Here is a 23,661-nt window from a genome sequence, read left to right as displayed (position 1 = left end):
ATTCAAATTTTGATATGAATCTTTCCAAACTTTTTCTATATGCAAATATATTCTCCATATCTAGATATATGTCTATATATAACAAAATGAGTTCATACTATAAAAATGTTGGATGCTGCACAAATTTTCTTGCCATCTTTATCCAGAGACCATGATAGTCTTCTCTACATCTTTCCGGTTTTAGTATATAAACTGGCAGATCTACAGAGTCCATTGAATTCAGCAACTGTGAGATCAAGTGTAACTTTTCAAGGCTAATTTCAGTGGAATGGTGAGGGCAGAAGCAAAATTTTTATGGGATGGGGAGTGAGTAGGCAGTGAAGATATGGAATAGGCATTACAGACTACCCTTTTAAGGAACTAGGCTGTGACGGAAAAGGGAGTACAGAGTGTTAGGAGTAGGATGTAGAGGGATTTTTATAGTTTTAGATACTTCAGTTTTTCTGTTGTTGAACAAGGCTTTTTACTGACAAGAAAGAGCCAGAAAAGAATTGAGGATACAGAGGCCAGAGAATGATTGATGGATTAAGGTCTTAGGAAGCAGGAATTGATGGGATATAGGAAAGAAGAAACAAGCCCTGATTTCCAGTAAGGCGGTTGGGAAGGAAGTAAGGGTGGAAACATGTTGATACATGTTGATGAGTTTATGGATGTGAGGTAGGAGTGGGTGGGTGTGACTCTGGTCATCTCAGAATGAAGATGTGATACCAACGTGATTTATTTGATGAGGTGTTTTTGGTGTTTTTTTTTTTTTTTTTTTTTTTTTTTTTTTTTTTTTTTTTTGACAGGCAGAGTGGACAGTGAGAGAGAGAGACAGAGAGAAAGGTCTTCCTTTGCCGTTGGTTCACCCTCCAATGGCTGCCGCGGCCGGCGTGCTGCGGCCAGCGCACCGCGCTGATCCGATGGCAGGAGCCAGGTACTTATCCTGGTCTCCCATGGGGTGCAGGGCCCAAGTACTTGGGCCATCCTCCACTGCACTCCCTGGCCACAGCAGAGAGCTGGCCTGGAAGAGGGGCAACCGGGACAGAATCCAGCGCCCCGACCGGGACTAGAACCCGGTGTGCCAGCGCCGCAAGGTGGAGGATTAGCCTAGTGAGCCGCGGCTCCAGCCTGATGAGGTGTTTTTAACTTCATGAGTATTGGATCTGGTCCTTTATTTGTTGTTTGAATCCTGAGAATATTTCCAAGAAACACATGTTAGAAAGGTCTAGTCCTTTCGGACAAACTCAAAGACTTAATATGGTCACCAACAACTTCAGTTTCCTTAATATTTTAGGTAATTATGGTCCACCTTTGAAGATACCACAAAAGTTTGTGGTAAATGGAATTGAAAGATAAACATTTCATTTAGAAACAAGATTTGAAATCCATGCATCATTTATCACAATACATATTTCCATGAAATTTTAGAAAGAAATATATGTTGCTTTATTTATTTATAAGGCAGAGAGACAGAGATAAGAAACTGAGAGATACAAAGAGAGAAAGAGATCTTCCATATGTTGGTTCACTCCCCTAGTGCCCACAATAGCCAGGGCTGGGTCAGGAGCCAGGAGCCAGTAGCTTCCTCTGTGTCTCTCATGTAAGTGGCAGGGACTCAAGTACTTGAGTTATCATCTCTGCCTCCCCAAGCTACACATTAGCTGGAAGCTGGATAGGAATGGAGTAACTGGAACACAAACCAGCCACTTAGATATGGGATGCAGGCATCCCAAGTGTCATCTCAAACACTGTGCCCAATGCATATCCCATTCCATAAATGCTTTGAAGACCCTTCATATTTCTGTCAAGACTCTTGATGATTTATTTTCTTGGCTTATTATCCCTAAGACTTACTGTCTGTAAAGTATTGAACATATTTCAGGAAATTGTGATGGATATTAAAAAAGAAGCAAACAAACACAGATTTGGAACAAATTTTTATAACTTTGGGAAGCTGACTTGGCATCCTTGAGCTTTGGTTCCTTATCTGTACCATTGAGATATGATTATATTGGCCTTATAATAATGGGGAAGTCACAAAAGTAATATTTGTATAATGATAATAAACTTTGGTGAACAGGCTTGTTCAGGGAAATCTTTGTTGTTGTGAAATATAGATTTCATGAACTAAATGAAAAGGATTATACTACCTAAAAATGTACAGATTGAACAGAACTTTATTTGCATTTCCTAAATGCCATAGTACATTTTAGTTATATATTTACAAAAGCATACGACCTGAGGTACTTTTTGAAACACTAAATTAAATGCCACAGACGATCAGAAGTAAACCTGGATTATTGTCTCTTTTTCACATCCGATTTCTATACCAACAAGCTTAACAAGGTAATTTACCTAGGGGCATGTATGCTTAGTGCCACTGGTGCTGAAATATTAGTCCTCACTGTAAAAGACTTCTAAGCAAATATAATTGCTCTAATACGTTATGACCTTTCAAGTCTGGTAATTCAATTGAAAGGGGCAAGACTAACACAATGCAGGCGAATTATTTCCCATTTGCTCCAGCTGCTGCTGGATGCACAGCAGTACTTGTTTACATTAGATCTGGTTAATAAGCCACTTTACAACAAGGTAAACTGCATGGGGCAGGAGTATTCAGCTTAAATCATTCCCTGTGAGTTTCTGGAACTTAGTTCTTTATTAAGTCACCAGCACATGTGTGGATTTAACTTTGACTTTTAAAGTAATATATAATGATCCATTGAAGCTTATGTTACAAGCATAAGTCCTTTGGTACTAATTAAGAATTCCTAGAATTAGCTGCTTAAAAGAGTTCTCGCCTAAATATATGCATTTCTTTCTTTATATTATGTTATAATTACTTTGTCTTCTTGATACTCCATTCTGGAGATGCTTGCATATTTGTTGAAAGTATTTTGGGGGGCATTCATTCAAAAGGGTATGGATTATTTCCCCGTGACTCTGTTGGACCACCTACTTAATACAGCTCCATCGAGACTTTTGAAATTTGGAGGTGCCATTGTTTCCCTCTACCATTTGATCTCAATGACCTGTTCAAGCAGAAAATGGTGTCTGTCCCCAGCTGAGTTTATTTTCTGGGCTGTCCTATCTTGGTGAATGGTTCCTTCTGTCAGATCAGGTCTCATCTCACCATTCAACAGTAAGCAAGTCTGACTCACCTGCATCTTTTCCACTGCTCCTTACTGACCTTGCTTGTATACCATGGATAGTGTGTTGAATGAATGATGGATGCATAGCTGAATGAAGGAAAAGACAGGAAACTTTATATTGGAGTGTTGCAGGATTTGACTCCTCTGCTAAAATGCTGACTCCATTCTGAGGAAGGAAATTTTGTTTTGCTTTGTTTTTCAGTCAAGTGGTACCTAAAGTGGTGAATTGATTCAAAAATCTCCTCCCCAACAAAGTGCATTGGTATCATAATTCAACTATTTATATGTGTGTATGCACACACACACCCACAAACACAGTGATTGTTATACTTGAACTTGGCAAAGGTTCAAATCTATGGGCTCTCCATATTTTTGCTAAATTCCCAACATTGTGCTAATCATTGTAAAGAAGACAGAGTCATCATTGCTGGATATGTTAGAGAGGACAAAACTTACGTAAAGCATAAAGAGAGAAGCATGAGAAAACTTGTACTCAAATTAAATACTATGTGTAGTCACTCGAAGTACTGGTGGAATTCAGAGGAAGGGAGAGTCACTAAGACCTGTGTAAACAAGGGGACATAGTGAAGAGGGTGAGGCCTGTGGCAGCCTGATAGACAAAAGGCAAAGAAGAAAACAAAGACTTCCTAAGAGGCATTGCAGCCAACTTGCAGATCTTGGACAGTGTTTGCACTAAAATCTTTTATGTTGGTCTCAGAATTGAATCAAATATCAAAGTAGACCTCACAAGTATGCTGAAGGAAGCCCCCAAATTACTTGTATTCGAGCAAAAATGTCACCTGGTTTTAAAACGTAAATAAAAAACTACTGATCTAGTTTAAATAAGTAGTGAAACGAAGTAGTTTCATAAAATACGCAAGTAAAAAGAAACCTGAAATTTTTTTCTTTGAACAATAGAGATTTAACATGTGTTTACAGTCTGTGCTAAGTCCTGAACCAAAACCATGTCTAGAACATTTCTTTTAAGATTTATTTTGCTTATTTGAAAGAGGGTGTCAGAGAGAGAGAAAGAGAGAGAGAGAGAGATCTTCCATCCATTGGTTCACTCCTCAAATGGCTGCCATGGCTGGGTCTTGGTCAGGTCAAAGCCAGGAAATCTATTCGTGTCTCCCATGTGGGTGGCAAGGACCCAAGTATTCAGGTCATTTTCTGCTACTTTTCCCAGGTTCAAGTGGCTAGGGCTTGAACCAGCACTTATATGGGATGTTGGTAACACAGGTGGTAGCTTGAGCAGCTGCACCACAACACCAACTATGGAAGACATTTTTAAAACAGTTTCTTGGGGCCGGTGCTGTGGCGTAGCGGAAAAATCCACCGCCTGCCATGCCAGCATCCCATATGGGCGCCGGTCTGAAACCTGGCAGCTCCACTTCTGATCCAGTTCTCTGCTATGGCCTGGAAAAGCAGTAGAAGATGGCCCAACCTTGGGCTCCTGCACCTGCATGGGAGACCTGGAGGAAGCTCCTGGCTCCTGGCTTCAGATTGGCACAGCTGCTTGTGGCCATCTGGGGAGTGAACCAGCAGATGAAGACCTCTCTTTCCACCTCTCCTTCTCTCTGTAACTCTGACTTTCAAATAAATAAATAAATAAATCAAGGCTGGCGCAGCGGCTCACTAGGCTAATCCTTCGCCTTGCGGCGCCGGCGCAGTGGGTTCTAGTCCCGGTCGGGGCACCGAATTCTGTCCCGGTTGCCCCTCTTCCAGGCCAGCTCTCTGCTGTGGCCAGGGAGTGCAGTGGAGGATGGCCCAAGTACTTGGGCCCTGCACCCCATGGGAGACCAGGATAAGTACCTGGCTCCTGCCATCGGATCAGCACGGCGCGCCGGCCGCGGTAGCCATTGGAGAGTGAACCAACGGCAAAGGAAGACCTTTCTCTCTGTCTCTCTCTCTCTCACTATCCACTCTGCCTGTCAAAAAAAAAAAAAAAAAAAAAAAAAAAACCTGTTTCTCTCTGTCAAATGGAATCCACAATTGTAAAGGTAAAGAATTGATACTAGAAAGAGATAAGTACTTTAGATCATATTTTATATGTGTATTTATGATTGACCTGATACTCTACTATATTCTATAGGTGATAGGAAAGAAGTAAAAACCAGACTTTGAACCCTAAAGACTTTATAATTTAGTAGGTTATGTCAAACTAATGTCAGTTTCTTAAGGAGTTGCTTAAGAAAAATGTTACCATCTTCTGTTAAGGACTGCAAACGTAGTCATTATTTAGAGACTGTGGAGAAGTGCAGTGTAAAGGTGTCAGTGTCTGGATGTTGGAAGATGAGAAGGACACGCTCCTGGTGGGAACTTTGGAAAGAGGCAGGGACCATAAATTATGATATGGTCCAAACCTGATTGAATCAGAAGACCTACGTTAAGGAAATAAATAGCCGAGGGTCAGGAATTGGAGGTTTGACCTACTTATAAAAAGCATTTGGTATTTGCTGGTGAAGAGAATTAAATGATCATTTTGATTCCCTAGTAAAGGAACATTTAGGATTTTAAAAAGCTAAAAAGAACAGTTTGGGGCCTATTGTGTTGTAATGTGAAAATGAAACTTTGAGGTTGTGGTGGAAGATTAGTTACATTTATCATTGCATATGGACTTCTAATTTGTGACATTAGAGGGACAGAGAATAAATTGTGAAAGAAGTGATCTTTCTATTAAATAATTCAAAGTTACTATTGACCTATTAAGATAATTCCTCAAAATATGTTATATAGAATATTAACTGTTCTGAATTTTATTTGTTGGAACCCACTGCCTATATCTGAACTGCAAAGTTACAAAAGAATAATAAGCAATTAGAAAATAATAACTAATGGTTAAATGTATTTTTTTAGAAATCTGGGTCTTTGATAGGATATAACCTAACATAGAATATCACTATCACTTCAGATATTATACATGTTCGTGCCTAAATAGAAAACAAGACAGATTTTAAGAGTCAGTTTAGTCTGTGCTTTCAAAATGAATTTAAATGATGAGACTGTGAATGTAGTGAAAGGCTTAGGAAATGAATTTGACAGATACTAGCTTTCACATTTTATTTCCATGACTGATTTTCTAATAGCATACTCCAGGAGTAGTTAATTTCTATTAAGTTGGCACAGAGTTTTAAATTTTGTGAGTTTACTTTCTAAGTATAAAACCCATTTCAGTTAGATGTAGACATGGTCATTTCTTCTTAATCAGGAGACTCCAGGCTACATATTGTTAGTCTCAATTTGGCTCCTTGAAAGGTTTGAAGCAGTGGAGCTTTCCTCATTTATTTCTGTAGGATGAAGTTTTGTTTATTTGGTTAGAAGCCAAGAGGAAGCTCTAAAACATATGTACAAGGTCTGATACTAATTTATGTTTGTAATATTAGTAAGGTATTTTGTCATATAAATTCATCCTTTGACATGAAATGTTACTATATCGTTTTCAAATTATAGGGTGATTTTTTTTCTCAGCAGCTTTTCTTAGAGTGTTTTTTAAAAAGGTATGGATTTACCTTAAATAGAGGTCTTGTACATACTCTGAGAGAAATGTTAAATCTCGCTTTAACTGTAGAAGAGATACCTTCCCCTCACTGCAAATAGCAAAGACTAGTTGGAAATTGCATATCATATCAATTTTGAATAAAATGGTGACAGAACCTATAATTGCAGTAGCAGCTTGCGTCTTGGGTCACTTCTCAGTTCACTGAACCAGGACTTTGAATGGTGATTATATAAAGAACAGTGATGGGTCGAATGTTGCCTCTTTAAAGTCAAAGTAAGAGAAAATGAGCTTGAATTGATCAGAGTTAATGGACAAAAATAATCAGGAGTTTCCCACTGATGGAACATTTCCTTGCACAGAATACCTCCAAGGCAGATCATCAAGAAGATCTCCTTCTCTATTTTTTTTTTTTTTCATTCCTCAGCTTTGACTACTGCCACTGATACATACTCTGTCTCTTCTCTATGGTACTGGATATTAAAGCTACTTTATTTTATTAAAAACAGAAAGTTAGAACTACTATTATATTTCAGGCAACACATTGGGAAGACTTATTTTAACTGTTTTCAAATGATGGAGTTCTGTTATTCCTGGTCCTCTGGTCTTCCCAGAGATATCCCACACCTTATTGACAACTTCTCCATACTGGCATGTGTGGCCATGGTTCCTGATTAAAACAGTGATTCTCAAAATGTTCTTCCTGGACAAGAAGCAACACTGTCATCTGGGAATTTACTACAGATGCAAATCCTCAGGCCCTCACAGACCTAATGAATCAGAACTCTTTGGGTGGGTCCTGGCAGTCTGTGTATGAAAATGCCTTCCATAAAGAAGGTAGTTATAATTTGCATACAAACTTGAGAACTGCTTGTATTAGTTTCTTTTCACTATAGTAATAATCTAAGAGAAACATAAATATATTATCTCTTGGATTCTGAGGATCAGAAGTCAAGATGGACTTGACTGAGTTCTCTTTTTGGGATCTCACGAAGATGCAATCAAGGTATTGATAGGACTGTATAAAAGTAAGTTGTTAGAAGGCAAAGCTGCCCCTCATGTTCTGCTTCTTCTGCATGGACTTACTTGCTCCTTTGCTGTCTGCTGTAAGTTGAAGCAGCATGAGGTCCTCACCAGAACCTGGGCATGTGCTGTTGGTTTACATCAAGAACAGTGAGCCCAAGTAAGCCTCTATTCCTTATGGTAATGACCATAGTAATGACTCAGTCTTGAGTGTTATGTTATGGTGACAGAACATGGACTAAAAGAAGTAAGCCCTGTGGTCCATCTCATTAAGCCGCTGCTTGGGATGCCCATATATTATAATGCAGTGCCTGCTACTCTATTTCTGACCCAGCTTCCTGCTAATGCATACCCTGGGGTGGGTGGGAGTGGGGGTAGGGGCCCAGCAGATGATGGCTCAAGTACTTTAGTCTTTGCCATTCATGAGGGAGACCCGGATGGAATTCCAGGAGCATGGCTTCCGCTTGGCCCAACCCTGGCTGTTGCAAGCATTTGTGGAATGAATTAGTGGAAGGAAGATACCTCTCTCTCATTCCCACTGACCCTTCCTCACTCCCTTCCTCTCTCCACCTTTCATATAAACTTTAAATGTGTGTGTGTGTGTGTGTGTGTGTAATGGACTAAGGATGTGCTTCCTACTGGAGGCTCTTGGGAAGAATCCACTTCCTATTTCATTTAGGTTGCTAATCAAATTCAGTTTCAGTTGATTGTAGGGCTGATGGCTCTGTTTTTGATTGCTTTCAGCTGTAGCACACTCTTATCTCCCAGAGGCTCCCCGCATTCTTTTCATGCTTTCCTTGTCATACTCCCTCCCCCCAGCACCTGGGTCAAGTCCTTCTCATGATTTGAATCTTCCCTCTCTGCCACTGTGTCTGACAGCCTCTTCTGATGTATCTCTATAACTTAACTCTTCCATCTGTAGCCTCATGTGAACACATTGTATTCACCTAAATAATCCAGGATAATTTCCTTCTTTTAAGGTCCATTGATTTGTAATGTTAATTACATGTTAAAAGCCCCTTTTACCAGATAATTTAACATATTCATGAGCTTAATAGAAGGGGGCAATGTCATGGGAGCTAAAATTATGTCTGCTTGGCATAACTCACTATTGTGTCTTTCTTTTGACTTTTGCAGGACCTATGTTGCTCACTAGATAGCACATCCTCACAATCAGCATTCCAGTCTCACCACTTAACAATACAAGGAAATAGAACTCAACACCTGTTCTTCCTGGCCAGGAAGCACAGTCACATTCCCCATGAACTCCACACATGTATAAGGACAGGGTTGCTGATGTCTCCCTCTTCTTATATATCCCTACCTTGCTTCTGTCTTGCTCATCCTCCAGAGGGGGCTGGCTCCTACTTTTTCGTTTCATTCCTATCCATATCTCTATATTATTTTTATGAATCAGAAGCTTCATGACGTAACTGAAATAAACCTAAATGTCATAAACCATAGTGGTTATAAGTAGAGACTCTGAAGTCAAAGCATTTGAGGTTTAAATTTTATGGCCATGAGCAGTGTTCTTAACTATCATTTGTCTCAGTACCCCGAACTAAGTATGAGAAATACTAAGATATATGAGATTTTGTTAGTTAAGGGAAGCAGTATTATTCAAGGTTCTTTGACAAGAGCCCTGAAATGCCGAAGACATTTAGAAAGGTCTCACTCTTTCTCTCTTTCCCAATCTCTGTTTTTCCACTTTTTGACTTGCAGGATCTCCAGTGGTTTCCTCACTCCAGGGAATATCTTTTCAGCAGAGTGATACACAAGTTGACAGTACTGCAAAGAAGCAAAAACATCATTTTTGCATATCCAATTGTTCCTTTGTCTTTTTGGAACAGACCCATTGATAACTTAAGATTATTACCATCCTTGTTTTACAAATGATAAAACTGAAGCTTAAGTAACTGAGTGAACATTGTACATGTATAGATAGGTGATTTATCACTGCAGTTATCTGTTCACAAGAGGTATTATCAGTCATTAACTTCTGAATTTATCTATCATCTGAAACTTCTCTGAATGAAGCCTTATAGAGTTTGATGGCAGTAGTGCTCCATTTTGGCAAACAGATTCCTGAAAAGGATATGAAGCTGAAGCCTGCAGAGAGAAAGCATTCTGGGTGCCCCTCTCTGCAACTAGAAAGCATTTCAGACCATTGCTTTGCAAAAGAAAAGTAGAAGAGGGACCTTAGCGTAGTAGGTTAGTCCTCCAGCTGCCAACATCCCGTATGGGTGCCGGTTCTAATCCTTGCTGCTTCTCTTCCAATCCAGCTATCTGTTGTGGCCTGGGAAAACAGTAGAAGATGGCCCAAGTCCTTGCTTGGGCCCCTGCACCAGCACAGGAGACCTGGAGGAAGCTCCTGGCTCCTGGCTTCAGATCAGCACAGCTCCAGCCCATTGTGGCCATTTGTGGGGTGAACCAACGGAAGGAAGGAAGACCTTTCTCGCTGTCTCTCCCTCTCACTGTCTGTGACTCTGCCTCTCAAATAAATATATAAAATCTTGAAAAAGAAAAAAAGAAAAGTAGAAGAAATGGAGGGAACTCAGAACAGTGAGGCAGAGTGTTACAAAGACATTTTCTCAGAAGATTTGAAAAGGAAAATTTCTGCAGTAAAAGATATGCCACATTAACATATGTAGCATTTGAAGGCATTCCTTGGGGTAGGCATCCTGGAGACCTTTTCAACTTATTAGGACATGTCTAAAGAGACGTGGCACTTGACCCTTGTGGCTGGTCTTGGCGGAACGCCCTTCACTTCACTTCACTCCAGTGTTTTGTTTTGTTTTGTTTTTAAGATTTATTTATTTGAAAGGTAGAAATAGAAAGGGGCAGAGGCAGAGAGCAAGAGAACGAGACAGAAAAGTCTTCTGTCCACTAGTTCACTCCTCAAAATAGCTGCAAGGGCCAGAGCTTTGCCAATCTGAAGCCAGGAGCCAGGAACTTCTTCCAGGTCTCCCATATGGATGCAGGGGCTCAAGGACTTGGGCCATTTTTACTGCCTTTCTAGGCAATAACAGGGAGCTAAATCAGAAGTGGAACAGCCAGAACTCGAACCAGTGCCCATATGGGATGCTGGTACTATAGGCAGCGGCTTTACCTGCTATGCCACAGCACCAGTCCCCTCTTTCTTTGATTTTACATTTTCTATTGTAAGTGATAAATAATTGTAAGCATCCTGGCCTACCTCCTTAGCCATGGCATCACAGAAAGAGTGAAATAGTCTAAGAATATTACCAGGTGGGCTAGGTTATAAGTAAGCTTCATACAATTTATCACTTTTCAGGAAGAAAATATGGGGCTGGTATAGTGGAGTGGCAGGTGAGGCTTCTGCTTGCGATGCTGCTGCCCCACATCATGCTGCCAGTTTGAGTACAGCTGCTCCACTTCCAGTCCCAATGCCTGCTAATGCACCCAGGAAAGCAGCACATCATGGCAAAATACTTGGGCTCCTGCCACCCATGTGTGAGACCTGAAAGGAGTTCCTGGCCTCTGGCTTCAGCCTGCTCAGCATTGGCTGTTGAGGACTTTGGGGGAGTTAATCAGTCGATGAAATTTCCCCCAACCCTGCTCTCTCTTTCTCTTGATATTCTGCCTTTCACATAAATAAATAAAATGTAACTAAAGGAAAGAAAATAACCTCAGAGATCAAATAAATTGCTAAAAGCTCCCTGTTGGACTTATAAAATTGTGATGTATTGGAAAAGGCAATCCTGTTGTCTTTTATTACTTGCGTTCCTTGTTTTTCATTCTTACTGTCTACAGTGTGTATTCTTATTCTCTCTACCAAATGCAGGTAAAACATTACTGTTTTTCTTTGAATTCAATTCAATGGAAAAATTACTATTTGCTTTACACAAACTCTCTTCTGCAGGCAAAAGAGATCCCATTAATTGCACAAATGTGTAGTATGGCATTGAGACCATGTTGTCATTCCATCTTTGGCAAGATGAAGGGCTGGTGTGACTAGATACTTGATTTGTTCTTTTTTGCTTCTTTTTGAGACAATTTTGTTGTTGCACACAGAGGAGTGTTGATTTTCACCTCATTTTTTTAAATTTATTTGACAGATAGAGTTAGACAGTGAGAGAGATAGAGACAGAGAGAAAGGTCTTCCTTCCGTTGGTTCACCCCCCAAATGGCCGCTACAGCCAGAACTGCACTGATCCAAAGGCAGGAACCAGGTGCTTCCTTCTGGTCTCCCATGTGGGTGCAGGGTCCAAGCACTTGGGCCATCCTCCACTGCACTCCTGGCCACAGCAGAGAGCTGAACAGGAAGAGGAGCAGCTGGGATTAAATGCCAGTGCCACAGGTGGAGGACTAACCAAGTGAGCCATGGCACCAGCTCATTTTTAAAATATTGTTTTCTTATTCCTCCTAGAGGTAAAGGAATGTAAGAAACTCCATCCAAATTTAGGGGCACAATAGCAATAACAATTAGAAGTAATCTTTCCAGAATTGTTAGCACGTCTCTATCCACCAAGTTGTTTAATCTTCACAATAATTCTATAAAGTACTTATTGTCCTGATTTTGCATTTCAGGAACCTAGGACTTGGAAGTAGTAATTTGGACATTACATAGTTAATAATTTATAGGGCTTTAATTCAAACAAAAGTTTGCTTAATATCATTGTTTTAGTTAATTATTGCTAAATAACAAATACTGGTAAAATCTCAACAGTATACAATATACAGGAACATTTGTTTCTCAATACCGTGGTTTGAGAGTTGGCTGCCCATGTTAATTTACCTGGACTTGAGTGTACCTGCAGTTTGCATTCAGGTTTATCTCCATGTGTTTCCTCCCTTTGGGAGTGAGTTATACATGACTCTGACAGAAGGCAGGACCATGAGAGAACAAATCCAGTTAAGAAAATGCCCTCTAAATATCTAATTCACATTGTATCTCTTACCATTCTATTGGCCAAAGGCCAATGTAGGTGATTTAGAGAAATATTCTATTTGCATTTTGGTAAGCCAGTGAGGGACTGCCTATTCAATTGTATAGTCATCCAGTCTGTCTTAAAAGTTTATCTGTTTTCTGGGGCCGACACAGTGGCACAGTAGGTTAATCTTCCACCTGCGATGCTGGTTCTAGTCCTGGCTGCTCCACTTCCAGTCTAGCTCTCCTCTATGGCCTGGAAAAGCAGCAGAAATGGCCCAAGTCCTTGGGCTCCTGCACCCATGTGGGAGACCCGGAGGAAGCTCCTGGCTCCAGGCTTCAGATCAGCGCAGCTCTTTTAAAAAAAAGTTTATCCATTTTATTTCACTTTCATAATTTAAAAATACATACATTGTTATATTTTTGTATATTTATTTATTTAGAAAGGGAGGGAGGGAGAGACAGAAAGGGAAAGAGAACGATCTTATATCTGATGGTTCACTTCCTGTCCACAACAGTAGGGATGGGCCACGCCAAAGCCAAAAGTTAGAAACTCCATTTAGAACTTCTACATGAGCGGAAGGGACTTGATTTCTTTTTTTTTAATTTATTTATTTACTTGAAATAGTTAGAGAAGGAGAGACAGAGAAAGAGAGAAGTCATCCATCTGCTGGTTCACTTCCCAGTTGGCCGCAATGGCTGGAGCTGTGCCAATTCGAAGCCAGGAGCCAAGAGCCTCTTCTGAGTCTCCCACGCAGATGCTGGGGCCCAAAGACTTGGGCCATCTTTGACTGCTTTCCCAGAGCTGGATCGAAAGCAAAGCAGCCGGGACTTGAACCGGCGCCCATATGGGATGCTGGCACTGCAGGCGGTAGCTTTACCCGCTGTGCCACAGTGCTGGCCCCAGGGACTTGATTTCTTGAGTCATCAGTGACTTCCTCCCGGGTGCACATTAGAAGTTGAACTTGAGAGCAGAACCAGGACTCAAACTTGGGTGTCCCAAGTGGCATCTCAACAGCTGTGCCAAACACCCACCCTGCCTTTCATAACGTACACACATTGAATGTAGGAGTGGCATGACAGTATCAGGAGTTAGCCATATTTTTTTGTGCTTGTAATTATGCCACATGCTGAAATTGTTAATTCCTGTGTATTGACCATAGCATCTCTGCTTTTTTCTTTCTCTGAGGTGGGCAACAGGTGGCTCATGGGCCCTATAAGGCCAATGAAATTATTTAGTCTGGCCCTACCAAGGCAAGTGCAGGGAGGACTCACAATTCAGTAGATCTATAGCAGGATAATTTTTGTTGATAATTTTGTATGACCTGAAAATGGTGTTATGAATACATATGCAAATGGCCCTTGGCAGAAAAAAATTTCTCTACCCCTACAAGAGAATATCTGACTCTTCTCCTCTTCTCTACCTTCTTCTGTTCTTATTGAAGCAGAGATCATCGATAGGTGAATGTACAAGACCATCATGACCACTAATCTGAAATGACCTTCATGTTTCCTGGTTTTATGCAATTTCAGTTGGCTGAGGGCTTTGATAAGTAAACGTTTCCTATACAAGTTTGATAAATACAGTTAAAAAGAAAACAAGTATGCCCAAAATAAGAGAAGAGAAACATTCCTTCTAGAAACCTCAGATTGCAGTGATGACATAGCACACGTACTGTAGCCACTCTAGCTCATGCTGATAGCTGACGTGAAGCTAAAATGCTGCTCAGAGGAAATGCAGTAGAAATCTTAGACATCAGTTGCCTGGGTTCAGGGGTGAGACTTTGCAGCCCCCTCCCTCTACTTTTTGCTAATGTGGCTAGGACCAAATGATGAAGAGCTTCTGGGATTGAGATGTAATTCCCAGTTTTAATCCCATCTATATCAAAAAGAGTATAGCTGGAAAACTGCACTTAAAATTCTATGACCAAGTCCTCCTCTTCAACAAATTAATACCATGTAACCTTTCCTTGCCTTTTGCTATTGAGTTTTACCTGTGTCACAAGAAATGACTGAAAAGATTGATCCCGTAAGGAGTCCATTCAGTTGAGTGATTTGTCTGGGTATGTTCTTCCGTTTTTAGATTTATAGGGCCTCTGTGACCTTCAGGAGACAAAGCTGTGACTAATTTTGCTTCTTGGCTCCGAGCTGGCTTGGGGTATTTGCGCAAGCAGTGTCTCCATTTCAGTTTGATTAATGCTAGATCAGTGTGTTGTGATTGTGCCAGCAGTTTTTTGAGTCTTACTCCAATATTTTCTGTCATTTTTTTAAAGTTATGCATTAGGACAACCATCAAAGGGTTTGCATACCTTTTTTGATTAACTAGCTTATGTAAACAACCATACTCATGATAAAATGAAAATCCTTTACACAGTCTTCCCCAGTAACAGTTCACTCCCATGTTGAAATGACTTCATTGCTAGTTATCTAAGTTTCCTACCAGACTTGCTAGTTTATCATCACTACTGTGCCACTCATTATTCCCTCAGAGTTTTAAACATTCTCAGGGAACTTCTCCAGGAACATGCAACAGCTGCATCATATGGTCTGGACCACGGTCACTCAGGTAGGACTGGCTTCAGCAGTGGTGGAGGTATCCCCGGGTACACAGGACGCATCTGGCTGCTTTGGATCCTCCCACTGCAAGAGAAGGTGGGCTGCCCAGCAGTGGAATTGTGTGCAAGCCACAGCTACTTTGTAGCAGTTGTTAGAGTGAATGGGAAATGTGTGAAGTGTTTTTAGGTTTCTGGAGGACAGGCAGCCTCTCAGTGCCAACTATTGTTGATGTGAAGGAACTCAAATCTAAATCGATCTGTATAGCTGGATTGCTTTGCTTAGTTTATTTAAAACATGGCATTTGGAGAGAGTTAAAATACCAGCAGCAGCGCTCTGTGTTGCCTTTTCTTTTCTGAAGCAAATTAGTTGGGTCTTTTGCAAAATGATTAGCTGAAGGAGGGCCAGTGAAGAAACACTTTTCTTCTAGTGTCTATTGCGGTAGCCTTCTTAATGTTGTTAATTCTAATAGAACTAATCATCTCTATTGATTTATAAGAGTGGGATTGAGTGGGGGCATTGATTCAAAAGAAGGGAACAGTCATGAGCAGTTTGATTTATGGTGGTATAAAGGCAAATGATTTAGATTCGGTTTGTACAATCGAAGGTTGCTTGTCCTGTGGTTAGATACCAAATATATTCAGCAGTTTCTCAATGAGAAATCCATTTCTGACAGAATGTATAATTTTTTTTGAGGCTAGAACATATTTTGTGTTTGATCTGTGGGAAGCTGCTACCTGCAGGTCTGCGGTTCTTAGGTAAGAGATGATTGCTTTAGAGGGAGATTAAATAACCTTATCACATACTAATTTTATAGGACAAGAATGTAAATGCAGTGAGTAATCAAAGAAATGTAAATAGCAGCAAGCTAATTTTCAGAACCACTGGCAGTCAGTGTACAAGGTATCTTTCCTATTTAAGAGAATGAAACTGTTGCCCCAAGGAGTGTGAGATCCTCAGTGGCAAGCAATCATGTGAGGGAAACAAAATGACCTTTTGTGATGACATGAGTCCTGCATCAGGTGATCATGACTGACTTACTCTGTTTCTTGACAGTACATGTCCTCCCAGTCTGACTTTAATGTCCCTTCCTCAGTTCTCCCACAGCCCTCCTCAGTTCCTGACCACAACATGTGTGCTACCTTGAGGCATAATTGTTCCCTGTCCAGGCGGTCTCTACCTTAAACATAAGCTACTCGAGGGCGAGATACAAGTCCTTTTTGAACAAATAAGCATAGGTACTAAATGTTGAAGGAACGAAATATTCCACTGGCATTTTCATTCCAAAGTTGGCCTAATGTGTCCAGAAATGCTTAGGAGGTCTCAGTCACTGTGATTTTTAAAATGATGTATTACTTATTTGAGAGGCAGAGAAATAAAAGGACAAAGACAGAAACAAACAGATGGGCAGAGAGCTGCCACCCATTATCTCACTCCTTAAATGCCTACAACAACTGAAGCTGGGCCAGGACTGAAGTCTGGAGCTAGGAATGTAGTCCATGCCATCCGTATCCATAGCAGTAACCTGCCAGCAGCCATCACCTGTTGCCTCCCAGCATCTGCAGTAGCAGGAAGCTGAAGTCGAGCCAGAGCTAGGAATTGAACCCAACCCAGACACTCCAGTGTGAGATGTGGGCATCCTAACCACTATGCTCTATACCCATGCCCCCATGGTCCCTCGGGTTTTAACCTCATTTGAACATTACCACCTCGAACAGTATTGGTTTAGGTTTTCCTGTCTCTAAGTTAACAGATAATCTTCAAGTATGTTCTCTGTTTCAATGATTATTCATTTTGAACTCTCAAAGTAATAGCTTATTTCAGTTGTCATTGTTTTTAATGGATAATATTCATTCCCACAGGGAGCATGACTTCAGCAACATCACCTATCATTTTAAAATGGGATCCCAAAAGTTTGGAAATCCGGACACTAACCGTAGAAAGGCTGTTGGAGCCACTTGTTACGCAGGTAAGGGATGCTGTGAAACTCCTGGTTAAAGTCAGTGTTTCTGTTGAGATTATGTCAAGGCTTTCCAAGGAATGTAAAAATCCTTAAAAGAGAATGAATCACGCCATGATGATTACTGATTATATATTACTGCCTGATCTACGGACAACCTCATTGCCCTATAAAATCTGAAATGACTTTTGAGAATTATTCACATGATTTTTGTAATTAACCTGATGAGATAATTAAAGAGGGGGCCTTGGTGAAGGAGGTCTTCATTTGCAGTAATGGATTCAGGGTCTAAATAAATCATTCCTTGCTCACTTTCATATGGTAATGCGCAGGTAGGAAAAAGTGTGTTTACTATTTAAGAGCCATGTGTATTTATTGAATTACTTTTCTTTTAGTTCATGAATCAGAGTTCATCCTGTCAAATTATGGGATATTCTATTTTTGTGTTGTTACATTTTCACAAGAAGACTGTCAACAGAAAAAAAAATGAGGTTTCTAAGTTTTGTAAGTTAATGTTTAGTGTCTTGTGAAGTATTTTCTTTGTGATATTAACTCTGAAATTCCCTGAGTGTGAAAAGTTCAAGCTTTTGGGCCGGCGCCGTGGCTCACTAGGCTAATCCTCCGCCTAGCGGCGCCGGCACACCGGGTTCTAGTCCCGGTTGGGGCACCGGATTCTGTCCCAGTTGCCCCTCTTCCAGGCCAGCCCTCTGCTGTGGCCCGGGAGTGCAGTGGAGGATGGCCCAGGTGCTTGGGCCCTGCACCCCATGGGAGACCAGGAAAAGCACCTGGCTCCTGGCTCCTGCCATCGGATCAGCGCGGTGCGCCGGCCGCAGCGCGCCGGCCGCGGCGGCCATTGGAGGGTGAACCAACGGCAAAGGAAGACCTTTCTCTCTGTCTCTCTCTCTCACTGTCCACTCTGCCTGTCAAAAAAAAAAAATAATAATAATAATAAAAAAATTAAAAAAAAAAAAGTTCAAGCTTTTTATGGTGTATGTATGAAGAATAGTATACGAAACTAAGTTACAGGCTATTTGGATTGGTTTCCTGCAGCTGCTGAGACAAATTATCATCAAATTGGTGACTTAAAGCAACATAAATTTATTATTCTGGAGGTAAGAAGTCATAGAGTCAGCATATTTTTGGGGCTGCATTCTTCCTGGTGGAAGAGCCTTTTCCTTGTATTTCACATCTTCTATCTAGAAGCCATATTTTTCTTTCGGCCTCTTTCTCCATATACAATGCTTCAGTGTAGCATCTCTGATCAAACCAGAGCCACCTCTTCTGCAATTTAAGGTAACATACTTAGAGTTGTTATATATGACCTTACTTGAATGGGAATATCTCTTGGAGCCATTTTTCAGCTCACTTCAGGCTGCCCTGTGGCCCCCAAAGATTTATACACTTTCCCCATGCAAAACACATCCATCACAATCTTAGGACCCCAAAGATCTCAATCAATTACAGCATCAACTCAAGTCCAAAATCTCATGCAAATGTTGTCATCTTTTTCATTAAAAAAAAGTTTATTTTCATATGCTTTAAGGGTAGGAGAGAGAGAGAGATTTTTTTTTCAGTGGTTCACTCCCAAATGCCCCCATCAGCCAGAACTAGGCCAGGCCAAAGCCAGGAGCCCTGAAAATAATGCCTTAACTGCTTATAAATTCAAAAAGCATTTCAATAGATTGCATTCTGTAATTATAAGCTACATTAGAAAACTGATTTTATTAGGAAACTTTATGAGAAAACCAAAAAAGAGAGTTTATTAGGAAATTAAGAAATACACTTAGATAACTCCTAGAACCAAAGGAAATTACAAACTATATTTGAGTTAATGAAAAAGATCACTTCTTAATAAAATATTCATATCCAGTATGAAGTATAGAATTTTAGTTTTAAATACCTTGATTATTTAAAAATGTGTGTGTACAAAAATACCTGTCTTAAGAAATTATAAAAAGAAAATCAATAGAAATTATTAAAAGGATATTTTATAACTATGAGAACTGTAATTATTAGAATAGAATACTTTTTTACTAAATACTACATAAATTAAAAATTTGATATTTTGCAATGGGTAATATAACCCTAAAGGCACAAAACATATAAAACACATAAAGAAATATTATTTAGGATTATGATGAATAAGCTAAAATAAGTTCAGAAAAAAGTATTAAAGGAGGTACAGTAGAATAATATGAATGATTCTGCACAGAAGGAATAGGAAAATCTAATGGAAGGAGTTGAATTCCTTAAATATTTTATTTATTATATTTTTATTTTATTTATTTGACAAGTAGAGATATAGATAATGAGAGAGAGAGAGAGTGAAAGAGAGAGAAAGGTCTTCCTTCTGTTGGTTCACCCCTCAAATGGCTGCTACGGCCAGCGCTGCACCAATCCAAAACCAGGAGCCAGGTACTTCTTCCTGGTCTCCCAAGTGGGTGCAGGAGCCCAAGCACCTGGGCCATCCTCCACTGCCTTCCAGGGCCAGAGGAAGAGAGCTAGAGTGGAAGAGGAGTAACCAGAACTAGAACCCATCACCCATATGGGATGCCGGCGCCGCAGGTGGAGAGGTTAACCAAGTGAGCCATGGCACCGGCCCAAGTTCCTTAAATATTTTAAATGACTAAATGTACCCAAGAGGAAGAGGCATAATAGAATAAGCTCTGTAAATATTAGAAAGCTGTCTGGTGATCTTTTATCTAAAAAGCACCAGAAGAGATGCCTGCATAGCTTAATATTATCAGATATGGAAAGAATTGATAACAAATATTATTTAAGCTATTTTAACCATAGTGCAATATGACAATCTCTTCAACCATTTTCAAAGAACAGCAACTATAAAATTAAAGAATCAACGTTTAAAAAGTTTTCAAAAAATACAATGTTTTTTTATCTTTTGTAATTTTTAATGCAAAAAAACCTATGGAAAATATTAGTAACTACCACTCAACAGTATATAAAATATTAGGATATATATAACAAATTTGGAGTTATAGAAATAAAATGTGGCCAGTTATCAGGAAGCAGATTTTATTATTAAATACTACAAATAGTTCAATATATCACTAGATTATATCATTAAGTTTTTAAAATTTATTTATTTATTTGAAAGAGTTACACAGAGAGGGGAGAGGCAGAGAGAGAGAGAGAGAGAGAAAGAGAGAGAAAGAGAAAGAGAAAGAGAAAGAGAAAGAGAAAGAGAAAGAGAAAGAGAAAGAGAAAGAGAAAAGAGAAAGAGAGGTCTTCCATCTGCTGGTTTACTCCCCAATTGGCCGCAAGGGCCAGAGCTGTACTGATCTGAAGCCAGGAACCAGGAGCTTCTTCCAGGTCTCCCACGCAGTTGCAGGGGCCCGAGGACTGGGGCCATCTTCTACTGCTTTCCCAGGCCATAGTGGAGACCTGGATCAGGAGAGGAGCAGCCAGGACTCAAACCGGTGCCTATATGGGATGCAGGCACTGCAGGCAGTGACTTTACCTGCTGTGCCAGAGCACTGGCCCTTATACCGTTAAATATTGAAAATGTTATTGGATAGGATTTTGTAATCATTTTTAATTTAAAAAAAATTAAGATTAGGATCAGTGTTTTAAGATAAAACAAACTATTGTGTAGGCTTTGGAATACAACAGATAAAATTCTCATTGCAATGTTATTTCATTAACATTAGTATCAGAATGGGGTTAGGTGGCTAGATACATGATAAATATTCAAAATCATTTTTCATCTGTTCAAAGCTGCTAGAAGTCAAAAGAATTATAATAATAAATTGTAAGGCTGCTTATTTATCCTATATTAACTACATATTAATTTTATAGTTTTATTTTAAATGCAATTTTGTGACTGTTTCATAGCATTGGAGCATAGTTTAGAGTCAGGTAAGCTTAATTCTGAGACCAGTATTTATGTTTCTACCTTGAGTCGCTTACTTAATCTATCCTCAAATGTAGAATGTAGATAATAATAAGTACTTTGTAGCTTGTGAGATTATGGAAGGGATAAAGAGATTGTGCATTCAAGGGACAACAGAAATGTCTATCGTTACACTTTCAGTAATACAGCTGGCTTTTAGTACCATGTTCTTCACTAGGTGGAGGTGATGGCTTTTCACTTATTAGAACATAGGTGGCATGTCTAATATAGGGATTTATTTGGATAATACCTCTAGAAAAAACTTTTAAAGTGTAAATTCATGAAAAGAATTATATGCTTATTATATTTAATAAAAGATAATTAAACATAAACCTTGGAAGTTATTGGGAATTTTACCTTCACCGTTAGTAAGCTAATGAAGCACAGGCTGCCACAGTAGGACACAACAAAATTCACTGCAATTTTGTTCCTTACTTCCCTGTGTGAATCTACAACTTAGGAAATAATGCTAAGCATCTGATTAAAAAAAAAAACTTTAATGTTTAATAAGCTGTTCTAACTTGGCTTGGCTTGAGAGGGAAAGAACCCTCTAAGAAAAGGAACGTTCCTTGCTCATTCATAGGGCCATGGGGCCCTATGAAGTTAGGGTTTGGTGAATCCTGTAGTTGAATTTTTATAAATTGTACTCAAAAGGTTACTAAATATATCAAAAGCTAAACAATTAGAATTTATATACTTGAAAATAGCTTTACAAATTAAATTCATTTTTATACTTTAAAATATGATCAGTTTCCTACCTCTTTTTACATTAAATTTGTTATTAAAGGAAATACCTTTGTGTGACTGGTAATAGTTGATTCCTTTGATGCATTTAAAATCAATGAAACAAGATTTTTCTGCTTAAAATCAGAGAATTTAGAGTTGAAAATATTCCAGAAATAAACTAACACCCTGAAATTAACTACCAAGAACTAAGCGAGTACTTTTTTTTGCTATACCGTACATTTCCTATACATTGTACAAAACATAGTATTTTATTATGAATTTACCAAAAGAATCAAAATATAACAAGAAGTATTAATATGCCATTGTCCTGTCTATTGAGAGAATGTGATTATTGAGAACCACCTTAATTCATGTTTTATTTATAAGATTATAAGTTTAATACATTTGGGCAGTTTCCATGGTGACACTGCAATGTTACAATAAATTGTGCATACATTTTTGTTAAAGGATTAAATTGCATGAAAAGCAAGGGCTGTGCTAAAAGTAAATGATGTGAATTTCCTTAAGCAGGTTTATTTCTTTGATCAGCTTTATGTTTAGTATGGTTAAACTGTTTGCAAATATTTTTCCCATTACTTATTTACTTAATTATTATCATGTGAGTTTCAGTTTTCAGTCTTGGATGGTATTTTTCTTTCCTGGAATAAAGTTTCAGTCTATATTTTTTTTTAGTAGTAGTAGTATGTGAAAGACAGTTAGAGAGAAAGGGAGCAAGAGAGCGAGAGACAGAGACAGAGAGCAAGGGCTCCCATTTGCTGACTCACTCCTCAAATACCTTCAATAGCCAGAGCTGAGTCAAGGATGAACTGGGGCCGGCCAGTAACTGGAACTCATGCTATTCAATGTCATACGCAGGCCTGGTAACTACTAGGCTAAACTCCTGCTCTGGTTTATGTGTCTTAAAGAAAGTTTTGAATGAAAGAACCATCTAAAATATTTTTTAAAACTGCTGTCTTTTCTTGTTAAAGTGAAAATATGAGAACATATATATTAATAACAGAATTTGAATATAAGCAACTAAGTAATTGATTTGAATGTAGGTAACTATCATATATTTTAATATTTAAAAGATTACAAAGTATTTTTACTATTATTCTACAAATATGATCTCATCGTTTAATGTGAACATTTCTATGTTTTTACAGTAGAATTACAGGCCTAAGTAGTTATTATATGGTACCTATGTCTTCAAATTGATGTCATATGGTAGATGGTTTGGCAGTTAGTGTGCTTGCCACTTCTGAAATAGGAGTTTAATTGTCACCCATATAGTCTAGAGTTAGATTAATTTCTGTTTGGGGATTGTGCTCAATATTGTAATGTCTGCCACCAGATGGGAGTGATATTCTGTCTGTTATATGGCTAGCTGTGTTGGCCATATTTTGAAGCTTGAGTAACACAGAGAACCCTTTAAATTAACTAAGTCCCGGGTCCCAAAATGGACTTCAACTAGTACAAACATAGAATTATGTAATGTACATATGTTTATTTATAAAGAACTTTACAAAATAACTTGAAAACATTTATAAACAAAAATGATTAAAATCAACATAAATGTTTGTCTCTTTTTTCTTTTTTATTTATTTGAGAGACTGAGAGACAGAGAGATGCAGATAAAAAGACAAACTGAGTTTCAGTCAGCTGGTTCACTCCATAAATATCCACAATGGCCAGGATTGGGCCAGGCCAAAGCCCAGAGCTTGAACTAAATCCAGGTCTCCTACATGGGTATCAGTGACCCACTGAGAAGGCCCATCACCTGCAGCCCAGGATGTATGTAAGAAGAAATCTAGACTTGAGAATGGAGCTGGGACTTGAATCCAGGCACTGTAATAGCAAGTACTGGCTTCTTAACTCAGCATCTTACCTGCTAGACCAAACTCCCACCCCAAAGTCAATGTTAACTTAATGCATGATGTTGTTTTGCTGTAATGAAATTATTACAGA

General features: G+C 39.2%; 1 protein-coding gene and 1 non-coding gene across 4 annotated transcripts in view; one reads left to right on the top strand and one right to left on the bottom strand.

Moving 5' to 3' along the window:
* Window positions 1-23,661, top strand: part of CTNNA2 (catenin alpha 2) — a 1,267,385-nt gene that overhangs the window by 153,657 nt on the left and 1,090,067 nt on the right. For all 3 annotated transcript variants that reach the window (XM_051842711.2, XM_051842709.2, XM_051842710.2), the window contains exon 2: window positions 16,960-17,066. In XM_051842711.2, the coding sequence (XP_051698671.1) occupies window positions 16,997-17,066 (70 nt within the window). In that variant the 5' untranslated portion in view covers window positions 16,960-16,996. The remainder of the gene's footprint in view (window positions 1-16,959; window positions 17,067-23,661) is intronic.
* On the bottom strand, window positions 102-212 carry LOC127490426 (U6 spliceosomal RNA). Its single transcript, XR_007918381.2, has one exon. It is a non-coding gene; the product is annotated as a U6 spliceosomal RNA (small nuclear RNA).

Source organism: Oryctolagus cuniculus, chromosome 2 (assembly GCF_964237555.1).
Source record: "Oryctolagus cuniculus chromosome 2, mOryCun1.1, whole genome shotgun sequence".
Lineage (NCBI taxonomy): Eukaryota > Metazoa > Chordata > Mammalia > Lagomorpha > Leporidae > Oryctolagus > Oryctolagus cuniculus.
Note: the sequence above shows the minus strand (reverse complement) of the source record. Positions and strands in the feature narration are given on the sequence as shown.